This window comes from Salvelinus fontinalis, chromosome 23 (assembly GCF_029448725.1).
Source record: "Salvelinus fontinalis isolate EN_2023a chromosome 23, ASM2944872v1, whole genome shotgun sequence".
Lineage (NCBI taxonomy): Eukaryota > Metazoa > Chordata > Actinopteri > Salmoniformes > Salmonidae > Salvelinus > Salvelinus fontinalis.
The window spans coordinates 42,543,399-42,568,230 of NC_074687.1; the positions used below are offsets into that span (position 1 = coordinate 42,543,399).

Below are 24,832 nucleotides of genomic sequence, written 5' to 3' on the forward strand. Positions count from 1 at the left end.
CTTCTGGGGCAAAACAATTGTGACTAACCCCTCTATGGAATGTGACCCTTAACAGTGGTTGCCTGGCTAGAGAACACGTGACTAGCAACTGAGGGGGGCTCTCAAAATGGCTGCCGTCTTCTTGTACAGTACAATGACTTGGGTTCCTGTGACTACATAAAAAAAAACACTAACGAGACAGAATGTATAAACATTTTCTTTTTAATTCCGAGCTCATGCAAAACAAGCTGTATAAACGTCCTCCACTATAATGGAGTGTGAAGTGATTCTTGCATATTACATTTAAACAAAGATTATATCAAACAATGGTTTTAATGTATTTTTACAATGATGGGAGATTATGGACAGTATGGTCCATTGGCATGTTGTACTCATGATTTTCTTGGTTTATGCATGAGAGCATTGATTTCTACACACGAGGCAGAGAACAATTTCACAAGCAAATTGTTCAGAAAACTTCTCAATTAGCAACAATTGTTAACACTAGTATATAAAAAAAAAAAAAAAAGTTGTAAAAAAAGACTTCCAACATTTAAAGACGACAACATAATCTGATAATGTCATAAAGAAATTATTTTACATCCAGTACAGTGTATGTATTGATTGACGGCCATTGTTACTTGTATGAAAAAGATATGGCCTAGTATGAAATATTCCTGAATAAATGTTCTGAACAAATGCTCTGTTCTGAAGAATGTGCTTACTTTACATTTTGGGGGTAATCCATGCCAAACATTAATATTGAGCTCAGTTCCTGGCATTTCTCTATAGAACACCATCTGCAGTTCCACAAACCTGCAGACCTGTCTGACTCCACATCAGCCTACAGGAGCCTTTAGTACAACCACCCAGGGCTAAAGAAAGGCCTCACTGTTCTCTTCAAGTGCCGTGTCTATTCTCTCCAACCATAATATTTTCATTACCAAATCACCTCCGTGGCGTAGGTCAGCAATGGTTTTCATGGGCAGAGGTAATAACCATGAAGTCTGTGCGTATTACATCGAGTCGAAGCAGGTTTTAAAAATAAAGCTTCTGCAAACCTTCACAGTGGTGTTGGAGAGCTCCAAGAGCTACAAACCTACAGTTTTGCCTGGCTACAGCACGGTTGGTGTAATTGCAGTTAGTGGCCAGCTAAGACAACCTGAACATGATGACTTTCTACTGTGGCAAAGGAACACTGGTGGGGAGGTCTGCTGGATTTAGGGGGGAAGAAGGAAATATGAGGTAAACTTGGCAGGATTTTCAAAGCCGCCCACAGGAAAAAGGGTGGTATGGTTTTCCATGCTCACACCTGGTGTCTGGGTTTAGGATTGTGCTGTGTGCGCATTTGTGGCAAAGATTAGCATAATGATGGTTCTTTATCATGGGCCTGCCAGTAAATGCAAAGTCCTTCAGCTCAGCCTTGTGCAAAATGCAGTAGCAATGCCTGACGGTGTTTTTGTTGTTATGGACATAGTAGAATCAGTTAAAGTGCCTATGTAACAATCACGGTTAAAAATCACCTTTGAAGACATAAATCAATGATGACAAACAACTACAGTATAACAATTGCAAGGGGGTTAGAGATCTGTACACAAGGTGTCTACAAAAGCGTTAATGAGCCTATACGAGTTTCATTTTCACTTCACATCAAAAAAATTATTGGAATGCTCATAGAGAAAACAGGTTTTCCCTCACTTCCTTTTAAGCTGTATAAGAATGTCCACTTTGGTCATTGAGAGCGTTGTTAATGTGAATGCATAGTTTTCTAGTTGTTCGCTATAACTAGCATATCAGCACCACCATGGCTGAGAGACAATACTGATGATACATTGAGAATACTATATATATATACAGTACCAGTCAAAAGTTTTGACACACCTACACATTCAAGGGTTTCTTTATTTTTACCATGTTCTACATTGTAGAATAATAGTGAAGACATCAAAACTATGAAATAACACATATGGAATCATGTAGTAACCAAAAAAGTGTCAAACAAATCAAAATATATTTTATATTTGAGATTCTCCAAAGTAGCCACCCTTTGCCTTGATGACAGCTTTGCACACTTGGCATTCTCTCAACCAGCTTCATGAGGAATGCTTTTCCAACTGTCTTGAAGGAGTTCCCACAACTGCTGAGCAATTGTTGTCTGCTTTTGGTTACACTCTGCGGTCCAACTCATCCCAAACCATCTAAATTGGGTCGAGGTCGGGTGATTGTGGAGGCCAGGTCATCAATTAACAGGTGCGCCTTGTTAAAAGTTAATTCGTGGAATTTCTTTCCTTCTTAATGTATTATAGCCAATCAGCTGTGTTGTGACAAGGTAGGGGTGGTATACAGAAGATAGCCCTTTTTGGTAAAGAACCAAGTCTATATTATGGCAAGAACAGCTCAAATAAGCAAAAATAAATAACTGTCCATCATTACTTTGAGCCATGAAGGTCAGTCAATCTGGAAAATTTCAAGAACTTTTTAAGTTTCTTCAAGAGCAGTCGCAAACACCATCAAGCGCTTTGATGAAACTGTCTCCCATGAGGACCGCCACAGGAAAGGAAGACCCAGAGTTACCTCTGCTGCAGAGGATAAGTTCATTAGAGTTAACTGCACCTCAGATTGGAGACCAAATAAATGCTTCACAGAGTTCAAGTAACAGACACATCTCAACATCAACTGTTCAGAGGATACTACATGAATCGGGCCTTCATGGTTGAATTCCTGCAAAGAAACCACTACTAAAGGACACCAATAAGACTTGCTTTGGCCAAGAAACACGAGCAATGGACATTAGACCAGTGGAAATCTGTCCTCTGGTCTGATGAGTCCAAATTTTTGATTTTTGGTTCCAACCGCCATGTCTTTGTGAGACGCAGAGTAGGTGAATGGATGATCTCTGTATGTGTGGTTCCCACCGTGAAGCATGGAGGAGAAGGTGTGATGGTGCTTAGCTGGTGACAGTGTCTGTGATTTATTTAGAATTCAAGGCACACTTAACCTGCATGGCTACCGCAGCATTCTGTAGCGATACGCCATGCCATCTGGTTTGTGCTTACTGGGACTATCATTGACCCAGAACACACCTCCAGGCTGTGTAAGGGCTATTTGACCAAGAAGGAGAGCGATGGAGTGCCGCATCAGATGACTTGGCCCCCACAATCACCTGACCTCAACCCAATTGAGATGGTTTGGGATGAGTGAAGGAAGTGCTCAGCATATGTGGGAACTCCTTCAAGTCTGTTGGAAATGCATTCCAGGTGAAGCTGGTTGAGAGAATGCAAAGAGTGTGCGAAGCTGTCATCAAGGTGCAGGGTGGCTACTTTGAAGAATTTAAAATCTAAAATATATTTTGATTTGTTTAACACTTTTTTGGTTACTACATTTCATAGCTTTGATGTCATCACTATTATTCTACAATGTAGAAAATAGTAAAAATCAAGAAAAACCCTTAAATGAGTAGCTGTGTCAAAACTTTTGACTGGTACTCTGTGTGTGTGTGTGTATACAGAACAAAAATATAAATGCAACATGCAACAATTTCAAAGACTTTTTCAAAGAGTTACGGTTCATATAAGGAAATCAGTCAATTAAAAAAATGATTAGGCCCTGATCTATTTTTTTCACATAACTGAGCAGGGGCACAGCCATGAGTGGGCATAGGCCCGCATAGGCCCACCCACTTGGGAGCCAGGCCAACCTACTGGGGAGCCAGCCAATCAGAATTAGTTTTTCCACAAAAGGGCTTTATTACAGACAGACATACTCATCCCACCTCCCCCCTCTGACGTTCCCGCAAGTGAAGAAGCCGGATGTGGAGGTCCTGGGCTGGCGTGGTTACACGTGGTCTGCGGTTGTGGCGTACTGCCATAATCTCTAAAACATCGTTGAAGGCGGCTTATGGTAGAGAAATTAACATAAAATTATCTGACAACAGCTCTGGTGGACATTCCTGCAGTCAGCATGGCAATTGCACACTCCCTCCAAACTTGAGACATCTGTGGCATTGTGTTGTGACAAAACTGCACATTTTAGAGTGGAATTGTATTGTCCCAAGCACAAGGTGCACCTGTGTAATGATCATACTGTTAAATCAGCTACTTGATATGCCACAACTGTCAGGTGGATGGATTGTCTTGGCAAAAGAGAAATGCTCACTAACAGGGATGAAAACAAATTTGTGCATTTTTGTGCGCATGGAAAATGTCTGGGATATTTGTTTTAGGCTCATGAAACATGGGACCAACACTTTACATGTTGCGTTTATATTTTTGTTCAGTCTATCTATCAGTATCTGCACTCCTTGAATAAATAATTTGCATAACCCTTATAACCATGTATTAAAGAGACTTTATCCCAGGCTCGTTAAGCAAAATAAGTAAGAACCTGTTTCTCACTGGTAAAACCGGTAATCTAAATCATTGTCAATTACTAAAGCTTAAGTAACTGAGACGTTTGAAATGCTAACATGAATGGCTATAGTAACAGTGAACTACTGAGAAACAAATGTGGAAATGAATTTCCCGCAGCTGATGCAGAGCTGTAATGAGATGCAAACACCACTAGAACCACAGAACATACTTAAGTAGTATGCAGCTGTAACCGTAGTAACTGCAAGCAATACCTGCATTTTTCCTCCCTTATTTACTGTAGCTCTAGCTGCAGCTCCTTGAATAACAAGACAGCTAGATTGAAATATTGACACCTCTCTATAAGGCCTCATTCAAGCTGAGCTTTTTGTCTGTGAGTGGCTGCTTCTCTGTTTCTGTGGCTGCACTACTCTTCCCCCTTCCGCAAAATCACAATGGCAAAGGACAGCACATGCTAGGGTTAGGCGCAAAAGTAGATACATTAGCGCTGTGGCAGCTAGACGCAAGCATGTTTAGGTTGATAGCTAGCGGGCAGGAGGAGGAGTAGACAATAGTGTGCACTGCAGGCTGCAGGTAGAGCTATTAGCAGGGACAGCGTCTCTTTAATGGGCTACACGGTGGTGGGAAGCGAGGAGGGAGAGTCCGGGAGGGCCTGGGCCTTCTGCTCTGGCGAGCAGCAGAGGAAGAGGCGCCGCCCGAGGCTCTTGAAGGCAAACCTGAAGTACATGATGTGGCCCATGGCCACGAAGGAGACGGAGAGGATGACGAGAAGGCCGAAGGCCTCAGGGTTGGGCGCCATAATCACCATGATAAAGTGCAACAGGTCCAGGAGGTAGTTCATGGAGTTCTGGACACCATTAATCACCCCCCTCTCCGACTCGATCACATTCTCTTGGATGAGCTGGGTCACGGTTAAGTCAAAGGACCATAGACCTGCAGAGGGGAAAACAGCAGCACAGCAGTCATTTAGAATGGCATTTTTACGACCACATAAAAATGATATAGGAACAGGCAATCACCGCTATGACTATAATTATCAGCTGATATTGGAATCAAAGGTTGACAATATTGCTCTGTGGAGACATTAACACCGGATCTGGAGCCGACATCCCTCCAAGTGGTGGCTGGTGCCTGCCTTTTACAACAAAGTTCATACGCTAACTGTTAACACATGACATAGCAGCACTCATCAAGCACTTTTCCCAGTGTGGACTTTTGAGTTACTCACCAATTCTAGCAGCAATAACCCCTGCAAACAGCAGGCTGACTGACAGGTAGGACTGCAGAGGCGGCAGTTCTTCAGCAGGCAGTGCGGTCGAACCGTTGACCAGCAGACCATCGATGTTTAGCATGCTAGCCGGATGGTCGGCCTCTGGTAAGTTGCCGCTGTCTCCGGTCAGGTGGCTGTAGATGTCCTGGAAGGGCGAAACGCTGAGGTCGAAGGGGCTGCCCGGTGCAAAGACGGACGCCACGCACAGAATTAGGCAGGAGAGTTGCACCACACCCGAGATGAAGCCTGTGCGGATTAGGCCACACTTCTTGCGAACCCAGGTGAAGGCCACCGTGCCACAGATGCCTGACATGGCTGAGGCACCCATCAGCAGGCTGAGCACAGAGCCGTTGAGGCCCTGGGTGTAGGCGTAGCCCGTGGTGATGCAGTCAAATCCCAGCACCGTCATGTAGAGGAAGGACAGCGACATGCCTGCGAAAAAGATGGACTGGTTGTAGTAGGCCACCCAGCCGTCGCGGATGGTGCGCAGGGGCTCTGTTATCTGGTAGCAGCAGCTTGTCTTCTTGGGAGAGTCGGCCTTGACGACAGCCATCTCGTTCATGAGCTGGGAGCCCTCTACTGTGCCCTTGCCGTTTTCTAGCTCTACAGACCACAGGAGGAAGAACAGACATACATGAGTGACTGTTTGGGGCCACAAGACCGTACATAGATAGATCTCATAATTTAGTATTTCTCTAAGGGAGGGCCAGCCCAACTAACCACCTCAACAACAGATGTATATTTGACAACACTTATGTTCATTGACATTAAGACATGTGATGTACATTGAGGGTCAGAACATACCTTTCGGGAAGTTAAGTTGTTTCAGTTCCTGGTCATCTTCTTTTTTGCCAGCCTTCAAGGCCAGTGCTGGGGTTTTCTGGTAGACCTTCCATAGCAGACCGTACTCAAGGCACATAGAGCACAGGTTCCAGCCCGCAATAAAGCCGCAGCCAATGAAGTTTGAGCCGAAAGACATGATCTGGCCCACCAACATGGGCGCTAGGATGTTGGTCAGCTGGTCGATGATCCGCACTGTGGCGTTCATGTCTATTAAAGAAGAGCATAATTATATTACTATTGTGGCACAGGAAACGTACATTCATATTTTACTTTACCCTGTCTAAGCTTGGGTGGTATACCGTATACCAGGGCATTTTGAAATACCAACGGTATGATTTTCAATACTGTGAAAAATAATCATTACATTTTGGGGGTTTGGGGCATCCTAAAGGTATGGTGCAGGAACAGTATGTGGATACCGCCCAACCCTAACCCTGTCTTAAGTTACACGTTCCCCTGAATTACAATTATTTGCTGACAGAAGAAGTTCAAGAAGTCAAACATGGCTTCTAATTTGTATCTGCTTTCCTTATGGCCTTATCTGAAAGGACTTGATTGACAGATTTAAGTAGAGAAGCTGCTTTAAGTGACTGTGACATGATAGGACACAGCCAAAGTCTTATTTTATGGTTTTTCCACTAATTCATGTCAGGGATTTTTATAAGTTTCCTGAAGGTTATACAGTGCAATACACTTCAGGTTAATTGACTTCACTGGTGCAGACAAGCAACATGTAACACACTGCTCTGGTCATTCATGAACTGTTAGTCTTTATGGCGTGTATGGCCACATTCCTTTGAGATTATCTGTGTGGAAGTGTTGCATTTTTACTGTAATTTTTTACAGGTGAAACGGACAGTTCTAAAATAAACATTTGGGATTTAGCTGTGATTGGGTTCAAAGGTCACGCCACTGCAAGGCGATAAAGGTCCGTTCACATGAGCCCTATTGATTTGGGCTGGTTTCCCATGGCGACTGACCTGCCAGCTTGCTGCTGTCCTGTCCAGCCACAACCACCACCCAGTCTCTCTGGATGGTAATGGACATGGCAGTACTGGCCAAATTAGCAATGTTGGCTATGGAGATGACCAGGATATAGCAGCATGTCTGAAAACCAAGAAAACTATACATTTTTGTTTGTTTTACATTTTTAACGTGTACAAATGTACTTTCTACAATGAAAATGTTGGCCTCGACACATAACAACAACAATGAGCAAAGCATATAATTTAATCTAGAAACCGCTTACAGCCATAATCCAGCGTGAGATTGAAGGCCTGCTGTTTTTTTTTTGTGTACATTATAATTGCAGCTGTTCTGACCAGGGGAATAGAGATGGACTGGCTCAACTGGCCAGGCAGCAATTCTCTCCCTCACATGACGGCCCTAGAAGAACCTGCTGACTACACAGTCGTGAACAAGACACTCACTCAATCTCCTGTTTCACCACCACCTTCAGAAAACTCACAGCCCCCCCCCCCCCCTTAAAATCCAAAGGCCCCTTCACAAATGCACGATTTGTCCCACAATACACTGACTACACCACGTGAGAGACACTTTGTTCATGATCCTGATAGTGTAGCAGCCAGCAGATTGTAACGTTCGCTATTGCAACAGTCTTCTTCTATCAACCATAAAAACAAGGTACAGTTTTTCTTTCGTGGGACAAAGTCTTGCTGTAGAACGTAAATGAAATCCGCTCATTTGGGTCTACATATTTCACCAAAAGAAAGAGCCTCTTCAAGAAGCCAAACACGTTTCCCGGCAAATCCTTGCGTAATTTTAATAATCAAAAGATTTTCCCTTGATTTGATTTAGCAACTCGGGCAGGACTCTAGCCTGCCTGTGGGGGGGGGGGGGGGGGGGGAGACTATGGATCTGTCTCCGTCCGTTTTTACGTTCAGACACCACAGGCCTGATTTTTACTGGGGGGGGGGGGGGGGGGCGCTATAGTAATCAACGGATATTCCTAACTTTGAACAAGCACATCTCCTGTCCCGTTTGAGCTACAGTCATGACATTCTGTGCATATATGCATCTCCTCATGAGCAACACATTTCCCATTAGGACCTATACGCTGAGCCCATTACATTTCCCATTAGGACCTATACACTGAGCCCATTACATTTCCCATTAGGACCTATACACTGAGCTCATTACATTTCCCATTAGGACCTATACGCTGAGCCCATTACATTTCCCATTAGGACCTATACGCTGAGCTCATTACATTTCCCTTTAGGACCTATACGCTGAGCCCATTACATTTCCCATTAGGACATATACACTGAACTCATTACATTTCCCATTAGGACCTATACACTGAGCCCATTACATTTCCCATTAGGACCTATACACTGAGCCCATTACATTTCCCATTAGGACCTATACGCTGAGCCCATTACATTTCCCATTAGGACCTATACACTGAGCCCATTACATTTCCCATTAGGACCTATACGCTGAGCCCATTACATTTCCCATTAGGACCTATACGCTGAGCCCATTACATTTCCCATTAGGACCTATACACTGAGCCCATTACATTTCCCATTAGGACCTATACACTGAGCTCATTACATTTCCCATTAGGACCTATACACTGAGCCCATTACATTTCCCATTAGGACCTATACACTGAGCCCATTACATTTCCCATTAGGACCTATACACTGAGCCCATTACATTTCCCATTAGGACCTATACACTGAGCTCATTACATTTCCCATTAGGACCTATACGCTGAGCCCATTACATTTCCCATTAGGACCTATACACTGAGCCCATTACATTTCCCACAAATAGAGACTTTTTGTCCCCCACCAAACTTTGAACAAGCATATCTCATGGGGCCTCATTTATAACAGTTGCGTAAATTTCACACTACACTTCTGCGTGCGCCACTTCGGAAAAGTCTGCATACGTATTTTTTTAAATTGAGATTTACAAATTTGCCGCATGACATACATTCGGATGTTTCCCGTTATAAATCAGACAGGTCGTAAAACGATGTGCGAATGAATGCTACGGCCCACACTTCTATGCAAAAGACAAATTGTTGTTACATCTTTTCAATTTAGCAATAGATTAGTGGGTTTCTTTGTTCTGCCTTGGTGTAGGCTCTGAGATGAAATAGTACAATGATGTCGCGCTCCTACTGCACACCAACACTGTAGCCTACCTAGACTCTCAAATATTTTATATAAGCTACTGGTCTATTTACTCTGTTGGCAGAATGTAAAAAAAAATTTTTTTAAATAAAAGGACTGTCAGTTTCTATAGAAGAAAACAATTTGTACATACATGCATCTCCTCTTGAGAAACAAGTCTCCCAGAAGGCTCTTTAAGCTCTGCCCATTCACAAAAGGTGAACATTTTTAAAGGGTATGTAGACTATATATATAGGCACTGTAATTCCATACAGATACAGTTGACAATTAAAGGAAAACTATTTTGGTATTTGTTTCATTAGTCCATTGTTGATAGAGTCCCAAAATGTTTTGCATGTCAGCAATCAAGTTTTCAAGAGATATCACTTATACAGAAACACAGCCAGTCTGATGTTGACAATGTTTTTTTGCCTTCCGCATTAATCCACGTAACGTAAATTTGAATAATATGACTAATTTGCCCTGTTGCCTTGTTCAATGTGTAGGCTAGGCTACTGTCCAGAAGCTGAACTGATATGTAAGGGTTGTTGACATGACACACTTGGATTTCACATCATAGTAGACTTAGGTTTGAACATTGTACTTGTCAAATGGGTAAATGCTTTCGCTGCAAATGACCACTTAATGATCATGACAGTATGAAAAGTCTAGGAAATGCAATCTTACCAGAATCCATCCATTGTATAACTCTGCAATCTGTTCTTTGAACTGGAAAACCACCATCAAGAGGATCCCACATAGTATGACAGCAAAGTTCTGGACAACCAGCGAAGTCTGGGCCACTATAAATGAGAGGATAAGCATTAGAGACATAGGATTGGTGGTCACAAACTGTTTATTTATGTCTGAGTAAATCACTTAATTGGAGACTTCCCTCAAGACACAATGGGCTCTTTGAATGGTCTCGAATAGAGAATTATGCCAATTTCCATCTAAATGAACCCATTCCCAAAAAATTCTAATCCCAAACAATTAAAATGAATGATCAAGTAATGTTTTGACTATGTATATTGTTCATTCCTGGTCAGTGTATTCAGTTCTGTTCAGAAACACTGACTTTAGAGTAGGCCTAATTATGGCTGCATACCTTTGAGTCTTGGGTTTTTGTCAACCCAGTCACCGATAATGGCTCCAAGGAGCAGCACTGACCCCGCCACCACCAGTCCGTACACAGCCGTGAGCAGGAGGCTGTTGCCATACAGCTCCACCAGAAATACGGCTACAGCGAAGTTCCACATACGATCGCCCTACAAAGACATGCATGTTAACTTTTGTTGTTTCAGCCAGCTGTTAAAATGCACTGCACACTAGGCTATAGCCGTTGAATGATGCTTGCAGAAACATGATCCTTGCCTACTACTAAGCAGGGCCGGCGCCAGAATGAATCAGTTGGATGGGCATTTGATTTCAGTAGGGGGCACATTTAAAAAAAATATATAATAATAAATTTTAAAAAAGGGTATTTATAGTAAATACATGTAATTTAACTGTAAAAATATATTACTTTTTAAATGTGGCAAGAACACTTTTTTTTTAAATGACTTCATAATTTCACAATCAGAGTTTGTATCGACAGAGGTAGCCTATTGAATATCATTGTAGAATAGGCCTATGCATAAAATGCGTCGTCCAATTGCAACGTCTGCCTATGCCCACACATATTATCTCAAGAAAATGTTTATATTTTTAATACCCTCAAAGACCAAGTTAGGCATAGCCTTCCTAATTTTAAAATAGGCCATCATCAGTCAGCACTGTCAATTGCGAAGGATAATTCTTCCCGTTTTACCGGTGAAATGTCCAAACTGCATGCCAATCATTTGATCCCAATCAGTTTCATGGGAATATGCATTTAGATCTTCTTGAATTACTGTTTTGTGAGCGAATTAAAGCAGATGGTGTTAACAAAATGTTAGCCTTTCTTGTAGGCCTTCCTCTGTATCCGCTGCTAAAGTCACTTTCTATCACTCTAAATTTCAAGCTTCTACCGCTAACCCTAGGAAACTCTTTTCCACCTTCTCCTCCCTCCTTAATCCCCCACCCCCTCACCCTCCTTCCTTCCTCTCTGCGGACAACTTTGTCAACCATTTTGAACAGTAGGTTGACGACATCCAGTCCTCACTCACTCAGTCTATTGTGTCCACTGGTCCTACTGACACAGAACTATCCCACGCCTTGACCGCTTAAAAAACTATAGACTGGTATCCCTTCTTTCTTTTCTTTCCAAAACACTTGAGTGTGCTGTCTCTGATCAACTCTCTCAGAACAATCTTCTTTACCCTAACCAGTCAGGCTTCAAGACGGGTCACTCAGCCGAGACCGCTCTCCTCTGTGTCACGGAGGCTCTCCGTACTGCCAAAGCTGACTCTCACTCCTCTGTTCTCATCCTCCTAGATTTACCCGCTGCCTTCGACTCTGTGAACCATTAGTTCCTCCTCTCCACTCTCTCAGAGCTGGGCGTCCCAGGCTCTGCACACTCTTGGATTGCATCCTACTTGGCAGGCCAGTCCTACCAGGTGACGTGGAGACGATCTGTTTCTGTACTGGGCTTGGGTAGTATGCTCTATAGTGGAGTATTTGTAAATAGCCACGGGATGGTTTTTCAATACCTGCAGATCGCATTCTTCCTTTCACCTGTCACATTATTTTACATTATGAAGCTTACTGTAGTTCCCCTGAACAGTTGAGCCAGTCACGTGTTTGTTTGTACAGCGGGAGAAAGAAGGCAGCAGGTGAGTCCAGCTGTGTATTGACAGGGGTTGCGTTTTATAAGGAAAGTCAACAGTGTTATTTGTCCTTCAATAGGGTGACGTGCAAGGACGTGCAACTATAGATTTCCTTCACAGAAAATACATTGGTGCAAAACATTCGGCGGAAAATAGCTTCATTTTCAGAAGTGCAGCGCTATTCGGATGGCAGCCACAAGTAAATTAGTTTACAAAGAATAAGAAAGGTATTTTTTTGCAAAAAATGATGCATGGCCATCATATGTCTAATGTTCATCATAGAAAGAATGTAGCCAGCTACACTTCCTAATGTTTTGCTTAAAGGTAATCTGGCATTTTATTGGAGAAAAGTTGGCTGGCTACACTGAGAAAAGAATGCTTGTTCGTTAATTCTCATCCAAGTGGAGAAGTGCAACTGAAGCACAAAATTAGTCAGATGCCAAGATTACAATAGAAAGCGTTTAACATCTGCATTTACAAAACGCAGCAAGATATTTCTTATGTGTTTTGTCTTTTTTCCTCCTTGAAAAATGTAGAATTCTTCGTTAATCCAATTCGTAAATTTAACTTCCTAGTTAATCTAAGTAAGTGTCTGAATTAATAAGTTCACAGGGCATCATGTAGTGTTATCTTTCTGCCGTCTTTAAAAAGTCAAAGCCCTTTGGATTAGTTATTTGTACAGCTGCCACTATCTTGATTTCCTTGGGTTTTTTCTCCTCTCCGTTCTCAGCCTGTCTTCTCCTCCTCCCTGTTCTCCAAGCAGAGCAGGCAGGCCATTGCCCTAGTGACTCCAGCTCCACACAGACACAGCGTGTAGCCTACACATGCTGCTTCCGAGCCAGTACTGTTCTTCCTTCAGACAAGCATGTGTCAAAACTTTGTTCATTTGCACAATGTCTATCATTCGCATTTGCTTGGAAATGTCCAAACTCACCAAAAATGACATTTGGCTGTATAAATGTATAACTTTATGAGCTGGATTGCCTGTCTCTGCAATTTGTTTATTTTTGTTTGTGCTTGTTAGAATATTTCACTAGAAGCCTCCATGGAAATGTGCTCTTACTTGTGCTAATTTTGTTAGCATTCTGGCAATAGACGCCCAATGGGCTTTTTTTTGGCGCCCCATTGTGTACTAAGCCGGTAATACCCTATATCCCGGTATGAGAGAAGGACGGTATGACAATATGAAAATCTAGATACCGCCCAACCCTAGTCTGCATCACGTGGTCTCACTACTGGTGTCCCCCTGGGCTCGGTTCTAGGCCCTCTCCTCTTCTCCTATACACCAAGTCACTCGGCTTCATCATATCCTCACATTGTCTCTCCTATCATTGCTATGCGGATGGCATTCAATTACTTTTCTCCTTCGCCCCCTTCCGACACCCAGGTAGCGACACGCATCTCTGCGTGCCTGGCAGATATCTCAGCTTGGATGTCGGCCCACCACCTCAACCTCGACAAGGGAAAGGCCTGCCTGCTCCAAGAACAATCCATCAACTCGACAGTGTCCCCTCCCAGAGCGCAAAGAACCTTGGCGTAACCCTGGACAACACCCTGTCATTCTCTGCAAACATCAAAGCAGTGACTCACTCCTGCAGGTCCATGCTCTACAACATCAGTAGAGTACGACCGTACCTCACACAGAAAGAGGCACAGATCCTAATCCAGACACGTGTCATCTCCCATCTGGACTAGTGCAACTCGCTGTTGGCTGGGCTCCCCCCGCTTGTGCCATCAAACAATTTATCAGAACGCTGCAGCCCGCCTGGTGTTCAACCTTCCCAAGTTCTCCCATGTCACCCCGCTCCTCCGCACACTTCAATGGCTTCCAGTCGAAGCTCGCATCCACTAGAAGACCATGGTACTTGTCCACCGAGCAGCAAGAGCAACTGCTATGCTCAAACCCTACACCCCAACCTGAGTACTCAGTTCTGCCACTTCAGGTCTCTTGGCCCTCCCACCCCTACAGCAGGGAAGCTCCTGCTCAGCCCAGTCAAAGCTATTCTCTGTCCTGGCACCCCAATGGTGGAACCAGCTTCCCCCTAAAGCGTGGACAGTAGCTTCCGAACCCATCTGAAACCCTACCTCTTCAAAGAGTACATTAAATAATCCCACAGCACCCCCACCTCACACCCCCCACCCCCTTTCGTGAACTATCACGTGCACTTGACTCTTTCCCCCCTACTAGCACTGAATTTGTTGATAGCTACTTAATTGAGGAAAAATGTACTTACTTTGACTGAGATATTTGGTTGTCCCACCTAGCTATCTTAAGATCAATGCGCTAACTCTAAGTCGTTCTGGATAAGAGGGTCTGCTAAATTAATAAAATGTCAAATGTAGGATTATTTTGTTTCTATCAAAGCATATATGTAATGCCTAGTGAAGCGCGCTGTTGAGTTTTGGCCGAATGAGGGGGGAAAAATGTACTCAGCTTCGGATAAGAAATGACGAAGGATGTGTTTTTGGTGTAACATATAGGCCTACTATGTTACAGTATATGCTATTATATTTAGTTCTGTTATGTAAAATACTAATTCATCATGTGATCTTGCGAGACATTGACTCAGTTTTGATCTAGCTTTACTAAACACACACCAATGTGAGAAATAAAAATCTTCAATTTGTAATAATAATAATAATAAGTGATGAGTTGGACTACTAATTATTTTAAGCAATTTAAGCATGCATCAAATCATGGTGCTAAAAGGACAGCACCATAACCAAGTGGTCCCATATAGTTTTGGGTCCCACTGTGCAAGAGTGGGTCCGTGGAGTTTTATGAACATCAAGGCAGACGCGGTGAATTTGGATCCTAGATTTCGTCAGTGGATCAGTTTGCCTGCATATGCATTAGAGGTGGTACGTTTCTGTAAACTAAGCACACAGACAGCAGGGCGAGTTCAAGTGTGTCATACATGAGCCCAAACTGTTTTGAGGACAGCCGGTTTAGCAACTCCTGGTCATTTTTTTGTCTGTGGCTGTTTTTGTTACAACTCAAAGTGGTTAAGTTTTCATGGAATTATTGTGGTAATTATACTGAACAAAACATGTAAAGTGTTGGTCCCATGTTTCATGAGCTGAAATAAAAGATCCCATCATTTTCCATATGCATTTTTTATTTTTTTAAATCTCAAATGTTGTGCACAAATTTCTTTACATCCCTGTTAGTGAACATTTCTCATTTGTCAAGATAATCCATCCACCAGACAGGTGTGGCACATTAAGAAACTGATTAAACAGCATGATCATTACACTGGTTCACCTTAAAAGGCCACTAAAATGTGCAGTTTTCTTACACAACACATTGCCACAGATGTCTCAAGTTGAGGGAGCGTACATTTGGTATGCTGACTGCAGGAATGTCCACCAGAGCTACTGCCAGAGAAATTAATGTTAATTTCTCTACCATATGCCGCCTCCAACGCCATTTTAGAGAATTTAGTAGTACGTCCAACCGGCCTCAACCACAAACCACGTGTAAGCACGCCAGTTTAGGACCTCAACATCTGGCTTCTTCACCTGCGGGATCGTTTGAGATCAACCACCTGGACACCCGATGAAACAGAGGAATATTTCTGTCTGTAATAAAGCCCTTTTGTGGGGGAAAAACTCATTCTGAATGGCTGGGCCTGGCTCCCGAGTCATATGAAATCCATAGAATAGGGCCTAATGAATTTATTTCAATTGACTGATTTCATTATATGAACTGTGACTCAGTAACATAATTTTAATTGTTGCGTTTATATTTTTGTTCAGTGTAAATGTAATTTATTTAGAATGTATCTGAATTAATTCTCCAGAAATATTTTTACCAGCTCCGTGTATTCTCAAATTGATAAAAAGTGAGGGAACACCGGCTGCCCTGCTCCCCGCGCTAAGGCAGCATTACATCCCTGTTCAATTCGCAAGTGGCTGAAACTGTCACCGGAGAAAGCATCTGAGCGAGTGAAACAGCTCCCCTCTGTGTAACTATGTGTAGCCAATGTATCTGATGCTGTCTGGACAAAAATAAGTATGACATGCCATACTCTTTTTGTCCAGACAGCATCAGATACCAAGCTGTTCTCAGAGCATTTCGTATTATTTTGTACGTAAATCCAAGACACTCCTTTTAGTATGATATGTTACGTTTCGTATGGGATGTATTTACATGTACTATGTTGTGTCTAGTCTATCAGACCAGGCTGGGGCTGCACATACTGAGACAGATGAGCCCTGTTTCGCTCGCTCAGATGCGTCTTTGTGTCGGCGCGCATCTCCTCAAATAAATTATGAATATTTAAATATTTTATCATGATGGGCAAGGAGGTACGGTAGGGCCCCCTAAACTCGCCCATAATGCCGACCTTGCTACTGAGCCTAAAGTGATCATACCCTATATAAATTAATAACGGTCTACTGCCAAGCACTGTTACACAAAACAAGCATTACCTAAACAAACGCATGCACCTGATTTACAAATACCATTACAGAACAACTATTGTATACATTGACTATTACACGCTATATCGAACCATACATGAGTCCACCTATCAACCATTTTTTTAGTAACAATTTTTGTCAAGCCAGACTAAGCGCGCGCGCAAGATGCGCCCCACTGGATGGGAAATTGCCTATAGCTCCTTCAATTGTGTACCTATTCTTAAACATAAATAGGCTAAAACATTTTGTCAAATGGCCATCCACCATGAGCAATAAGGTGATGGCCTACCTACTCCTTATTTTACTTTAAATGGTTTATCTTGGCTTCGTTTCACTTACCCATGTCGAGAGTCCATGTCCCAGGTAAATAAGGAACTTTGGTGATGTGAAGAACTCTTGGACAGATTCTGCAAGGAAAAGGATGTTTACGATTCGTTGTTATTGATATCATATGGCCACCTGTGTGGTCAATAGATCGGCAGCCATAATGTATTGATCAAATATGCCATTTAAATGAGTCCTTGTAAAATAACTGAAAACATAAAATGGACCTACCACAGCAAGGTTTCTTAGATCCAGCGTTATCCATTGTAATACTTTGCCGGAAATAATTAACGTTTGCCCAATATTAATTTATCTTCGTAAAGCAAGGCTATCGATGGGAGACACTCTGTGCATTAAATTTTCGGCAAACGCACGTCAAAGCTCCCCTTTCTCCTTTCCAAACTTAGCTATCACTGTAGCTGAAGTTGGAAACAGATATCTTAGCCGCAAAGCCCTTTTAGTTCAAATGCAAAACAATAAAATCTCCCGAACAGCTCCAGCAACCTTCTCTCGTCTTTTCTGCACTGCCAACAGCGTTTATGTCACTGGTCAATATACAGTAGCCCGAGGAAACGTCACAGTCACATGACTCGAGCCTCACAGCCTATACAGATGCATTCAAAACAAACAAAACAAAGCCCTTGTGGCGAATTATTATTTACGATGCATTGTTGCAATAGATCTGACATTATCCATGGTTTTGGTGGTTGTTAGAATGTTATTCATTCTATAATAACTGCTTATATCGGGGGGGGGGGGGGGGGGGGGGGGGTAGTTAGTAACTATGTTCAGTACCAGTAAAAAGTATGGACACACCCACTCATATATATATATATATATATATATATATACCACAGGAGGTTGGTGGCACCTTTATTGGGGAGGACTGACTCGTGGTAATGGCTTGAGTGGATACGTGGAAGTTTAGCAAATACATCAAACACATGGTTTCCATGCGTTTGATGCCATTCCATTTACTCAATTCCAGCCATAATTATGAGACGTCCTCCACCCAATAGCCTCCACTGATAAATATATATATATATACATACACAGTACCAGTCAAAAGTTTGGACACAGCTACTCATTTAATTAAGGGTTTGTCTTTATTTGTACTATTTTCTACATTGTAGAATAATAGTGAAGACATTACAACTATGAAATAACACATATGGAATCATGTAGTAACCAAAAAAGTGATGAACAAATCAAAATATATTTCAAAGTAGCCCCACATTGTCTTGATGATAGCTTTGCACACTCTTGGTAATCTCTCAACCAGCTTCACGAGAAATGCTTTTCCAACAGTCTTGAAGGAGTTCCCACATATGCTGAGCACTTGTTGGCTGCTTTTCCTTCACTCTGAGGTCCAAATCATCCTAAACCATCTCAATTGGGTTGAGGTCAGGTGATTGTGGAGGCCAGGTCATCTGATGCAGCACCATCACTCTCCTTCTTGGTCAAATAGCCCTTACACAGCCTGGAGGTGTGTTTTGGGTCATTGTCCTGTTGAAAAACAAATAATAATCCCACTAAACGCAAACCAGATGGGATGGTGTATCGCTGCAGGATGCTGTGGTAGCCATACTGGTTAAGTGTTTAAGTGTTTTTTTAATTTTTTAATTTTACCGTTATTTTACCAGGTAAGTTGACTGAGAACACGTTCTCATTTGCAGCAACGACCTGGGGAATAGTTACAGGGGAGAGGAGGGGGATGAATGAGCCAATTGTAAATAAATCACTGACAGTGTCACCAGCAAAGCACACCCACACCATCACACCTCCTCCGCCATGCTTCACGGTGGGAACAACACATGCGGAGATCATCTGTTCACCTACTCTGCATCTCACAAAGACACGGCAGTTGCAACTAAAAATCTCAAATTTGGACTCATCACACGAAAGGACAGATTTCCACTGGTCTAATGTCTAATTGCTCGTGTTTCTTGGCCCAAGCAAGTCTCTTCTTCTTATTGGTGTCATTTAGTAGTGGTTTCTTTGTAGCAATTCGACCATGAAGGCCTGATTCATGCAGTCTCCTCTGAACAGTTGATGTTTGGTTGTGTCTGTTACTTGAACTCTGTGAAGCATTTATTTAGGCTGCAATCTGAGGTGCAGTTAACTCTAATGACCTTGTCCTCTGCAGCAGAGGTAACTCTGGGTCTTGCTTTCTTGTGGCAGTACTCATGAGAGCCAGTTTCATCATAGCGCTTTATGATTGTTGCAACTGCACTTAAAATTTTCCAAATTGACTGACCTTCATATCTTAAAGTAATGATGGACTGTCGTTTCTCTTATTTGAGCAGTTCTTGCCATAATATGGACCTGGTCTTTTACCAAATCTTCTTTATACCACCCCTACCAATACAATTGATTGGCTCAAACGCATTAAGAAGGCAATAAATTCCACAAATTAACTTTTAACAAGGCACACCTGTTCATTTAAATGCATTACATTACCTCATGAAGCTGGTTGAGAGAATGCCAAGAGTGTGCAAAGCTGTCATCAAGGCAAAGGGTGGCTACTTTGAAGAATCTCAAAAATGATTATTATTCGTTTCTTTGTTTAAAACATTTTTGGTTACTACATGATTCCATGTGTGTTATTTCAAAGTTGTGATTTTTTCACTTTTATTCTACAATGTAGAAAATAGTAAAAAATTAAGAAAAACCCTTGAATGAGTGTCCAAACCTTTGACTGGTACTGTATGTAATGTTTTTTTTTTTTTATTGCAGGGGCAAGTGTTACTGATGTGGACTACCCCTATCAGACAGTTCGAAATAACGAAAGTTTATTACAAAAACAGGGGGCAGGCAAATGACAGGTCAAGGGCAGGCAGAGGTCAGTAATCCAGGGTCTTTAAGGTACAAAACGTCAGCCAGGCTCAGGATCAGGGCAGGAAAGAGGAGACAGAGGGCTGTGAGACAGAGGTTTAATTATTGATACATGAACATGACGGGATGGATCCGGATGGATCAATATGGGAGCTGTGGTGAAGCGGTGCTTAAGGTCCAGGAACGCTCAGTCAGCAGCTGGGGACCACGTGAACGGGAACTTGGGAGAGGTGAGTGCTGACTGGGGGGGAAGCCAAGGTGCTGTAACCCCGGATAAAACGGCGATAGAAATGGGCAAATCCTAAGAAGCGTTGCAGCTGCACTCTGGACGTGGTTTGGGGCCAATTCACCACCGCTCTCACCTTTCCGGGATCCATCTGCACATTCCCAGCAGCGATGGGAATTCGCATTTTTCGGCAGGAGATGCTGGAGGACCTGTCGGAAGTGGAGACAGTGTTCTTGTGCCGAGCGGGAAAAGACGAGGATGTCGTCGAGGCAGACGAACATGAACCGGTTCAACATGTTGCAGAGAATGTCAACCAAGGCCTGGAACACAGCAGGAGCATTGGTCAGACTGAATGGCATCACCAGGTATTCATAGTGTCCGCTAGCAGTGTTGAAGGCTGTCTTACACTCACCACCTTCCCATATCCGAACCAGGTGGTAGGCCTTCCTCAGGTCCAATTTAGAGAAGATAGTGGCCCCATGGAGCGGCTCGAAAGCCGAGGCGATGAGTGGTAGAGGGTAGCGGTTCTTAACCGTGATGCCATTGAGGCCTCCGGTAATCGATGCAGGGTTTTGTCCTTTTTCTCCACAAAGAAGGACCCTGCGCCGGCGGGGGAGGCAGAAGGACGGATACCCCCTGCAGCCAGGGAGTCCTCGATATGCGTCTCCATAGCCTTGGTCTCCGGACCCGAGAGTGAATACAGAAGGTCGATCCCGCAGTCATAGGGTCGATGCGGAGGAAGCGAAGTGGTCCGGGCCTTGCTGAAAACCTCCCGGAGGTCCTGATACTCAGCGGGAATGGCGGAGAGGTCCGAGGATGCTTCCGAGCCCACAGGAAGACGTCCCAGGGCAGGCCGCGCCAACTTCAGGCAATGGGCGTGGCAGAACGGGCTCCAGCCCATGATAGTCCAGTTGATAAGGTGATTGTGGATCTGGAGCCAAGAAAATACCACGGGAACCCCAATACCACAGGAACCTGAGGAGACTTGATGAGCATAAGCTGTATAGACTCACTGTGGTTCCAGGACACACACAGGTGGATAGGAGTAGTATTGTGGGTGATCCTGTCTATAGAGTGCCCATCCAGTTCTCTAACGTCCATGGGAATGGAAAGGGGCTGAGTGGGGATGCCCAGCTCAGACACCAGGGTGGCAACCATAAAACTTGCGTCAGCCCCAGAGTCAATGAGAAGCCGGAGAGATTTGGCCCACCTGAGTACGTGTACCTACTGATGAGCCTGGTATTTTAATGGACAGGTAGACACATAATGACCGGCAGTTCTGCAATACAGACAACTCTGAGTGTTAAGTCTGCGTAAGCGTTCAGCTGGAGACAGCCTAGCTCTGCCGAGTTGTATCAGCTCCGGAAAATGTGAGTCGGCAGACCTCGGAGACTATTGGGGGAACTCGGGTGAGCTCGGATTCTCTTGGGACGTAGACGCCAGGGACTTCAGGGGTTCCTCTGAGGCAAGGTGGGATCCTTTGGTGAGAGATTAGGACCGGAATCAGACCTCCTCTCCCTCCTACATTCCCATAGCCGCCCATCGATCCGGATGGTCAAGGTGATGAGCAAGTCGAGATCTGTAGGCAGCTCCCGGGCTGCGAGTTGGTCCTTAACCTCCTCCGATAACCCAGGAAGGAACAGGGATTCCGGGTTCCTGGGATTCAGTCTTAAGGTGGAGATAAGCCACCCAGAGCTGAATCCTTTTCCAAATAGGAAATCATTGAAATAAAAATGCTTTGGGTTGTACCTCGACACGTTGGTTGAGAGCCCTCCACTTCTTTCCAAGTAGGAAATCAATCATAAAACAGAAGACTGTGGGACGCCAGATCTGCCACTCAGAGGATTTCTAAACTCTTCTCAAAGATGACAGGGTCCCATTATAGTCTAGATCACAGGTGTCAAACTCATTCCACGGGGGGCCGAGTGTCTGCGGGTTTTCGCTCCTCCCTTATACTTGATTGATGAATTAACATCACTAATTAGTTAGGAACTCCCCACACCTGGTTGTCTAGGGCTTTATTGAAAGGAAAGACCAAAAACCTGCAGACACTAGGCCCTCCGTGGAATGAGTTTGACACCCCTGGTCTAGATGAATTGAAAAAAATAAACATGTATTATACATACTGTAAATTATTGATGTACTATTGTATGTGAAAATACTTCAAGAAGTTGAGTTTTGAGTTGTAGAAAATGTTGAGGCTGGTCAGTATATACATACTCAGTATGCATAAACATATACTTACTCAGGATTTTTCTGTGACAATAGGTCCTTGTACTGTATCTCTTTTTGTAACCTTTTAAAAAATCTATTTTACCTCGATCTGGGCAGTAGCTCACCGGAGTTGAGTACCGGCACTCTTATAGAATATTAGCTCAAATGTATTTTGGAGCTCCTGCACTCAAATACAAACAGTGCCGGCATCCAAAATGAGTACCGGCACCAAGTCAAGTACTGTGCATTTGTGACAGCCAGACTGTGCCAAACCATAAGAAACAAAGTGTGGCTGCCATCCAATACTCCAATACTCCAATACCGCTACCTCCGCCTTTGCCAATCTTGGTGTTCTCTGGCTAATGCCAAACGTCCTTCACGGTGTTGGGCTGTAAGCACAACCCCCACCTGTGGACGTCGGGCCCTCATACCACCCTCATGGAGTCTGTTTCTGACCATTTGAGCAGACACATGCACATTTGTGGCCTGCTGGAGGTCATTTTGCAAGGCTCTGGCAGTGCTACTCCTTGCACAAAGGCGGAGGTAGCGGTCCTGCTGCTGGGTTGTTGCCCTCCTACGGCCTCCTCCACGTCTCCTGGTGTACTGGCCTGTCTCCTGGTAGCGCCTCCATGCTCTGGACACTACGTTGACAGACACAGCAAACCTTCTTGCCACAGCTCGCATTGATGTGCCATCCTGGATGAGCTGCACTACCTGAGCCACTTGTGTGGGTTGTAGACTCCGTCTCATGCTACCACTAGAGTGAAAGCACCGCCAGCATTCAAAAGTGACCAAAACATCAGCCAGGAAGCATAGGAACTGAGAAGTGGTCTGTGGTCACCACCTGCAGAATCACTCCTTTATTGGGGGTGTCTTGCTAATTGCCTATAATTTCCACCTTTTGTCTATTCCATTTGCACAACAGCATGTGAAATGTATTGTCAATCAGTGTTGCTTCCTAAGTGGACAGTTTGATTTCACAGAAGTGTGATTGACTTGGAGTTACATTGTGTTGTTTAAGTGTTCCCTTTATTTTTTTGAGCAGTGTATATTGCTGCACTGATGGAGCTAGAAACACAAACATTTCGCTACACCCTCATAACATCTGCTAAACATTTGTATGTGACCAATACCATTTGATTTGATTTGTATTGCTGTTTTTGTGTGACAATGTATTACCACAAAGATGTTTGGAAAAATGGCTGCTGTTTTATTGTCCCTAATAAGATCCCGATATATTGTCAATGAAAAAGACCTGAGTGGAAAATTTGCTGTGGAGTTTTTATAGGAGGAGTTGAAGTGGTCAAAGGAATCAAGGACTATGCTCTTGTTTGTGCTTGACCTTGTTTATCCTCTTAGTATTCCTGCCATAAATCAGCATATTTCTCTGTGCAAATGTTTCTAATCAGCGACCTACTTTCTGAAAACAGCCCAATTCTCCATGATGTTTTATTGTGTAACTCTAATAGTATTCTTTGTAATTAATAAAATCATGATGTCGAAACTCAGCCTGTCATTGCTCCAATGGGAGACATTTTGGTTGAGGGCCTAGACCTAGATTCTATGCAAATGCTGATCTGATTAAACTATTAAGGCAGTTCAGTCCTCTTATTGTCTTCAGTAGTTACAGTATACAACGAATCAAAACATTAGAGAGTCAGTTTATCAGTGATATCTTCCTTTCAACTTTCCTTAAAATGATGGCCTCCCTATCTCTCTTGCCATACTGTGTACAATAACATACTTGGTTTTATCAAAATTCGTAGCATGAGTAACATAACATTGTTTTTTCAGAAAGCTTCAAGTTTTCAATGTAAGGTATTTATGGTCAAACACTTGGTTACATCTTCAACCACCAGTAACAAGTACGCTACTCAGTCTCATTGTGTGGGGTATATAGGACTCCAACCTCACACTGTGTTTACAAGCAATTACTTTTGTGCTGTGTGGTCACAGAAGGAATCCCTCACATAGATTGATCTATTCATGGTTAAGTCAGAGGGGGGAGAGATTTTACCTGGCCCTATTGAAGCGGTAAAAACATCTGACCTATCCTTATTAGTGGGCTGTTATTGTCAGCTGGCTGAGGTGTATGTGATCAGTGGTCAGGCTTTTGCTGTGTCATTTTGTGGTCGTATGACTTGGAGGTACGCCTCACTGAGATCTTCTCCCAGGCTAACAGTGGAACAACATCTCTGTTTACATCTAAATTCACACCCCTGGTAGGAACACAAAGAAACTATGACTTGTGAGTGTCTTCAATCGTTCTGCTTCACACTTCACAATCGACTCAGAGCAGGTTATTTGGCAGCTGAGTGTGGGTTGTGTGCAGGGGCGGAATGGCAAATGCCAGATGTGCTGTTACATTTTTAGCCCAGTGGGCCTATCTAAATTGTATTTGTTTTTTTGCACCAAATTATCTGGCTAATAATGGGGTCCTCGAGGAAAAGAAA

The 24,832-nt window shown here is 43.3% G+C and overlaps 2 protein-coding genes across 2 annotated transcripts in view; one reads left to right on the top strand and one right to left on the bottom strand.

The window, feature by feature from the left end:
- Window positions 1–24,832, top strand: part of LOC129821361 (WD repeat-containing protein 75-like) — a 64,665-nt gene that overhangs the window by 33,077 nt on the left and 6,756 nt on the right. The window lies entirely within an intron of this gene.
- LOC129821362 (solute carrier family 40 member 1-like) lies at window positions 184–17,669 on the bottom strand. Its single transcript, XM_055878970.1, has 8 exons — window positions 17,336–17,669; window positions 17,120–17,187; window positions 10,717–10,876; window positions 10,296–10,411; window positions 7,440–7,566; window positions 6,421–6,666; window positions 5,575–6,219; window positions 184–5,279 (listed from the first exon to the last, which is right to left on the bottom strand). The coding sequence occupies exons 1-8, from the start codon at window positions 17,367–17,369 to the stop codon at window positions 4,957–4,959; spliced, it is 1,719 nt and encodes a 572-aa protein (XP_055734945.1). The 5' UTR covers window positions 17,370–17,669; the 3' UTR covers window positions 184–4,956.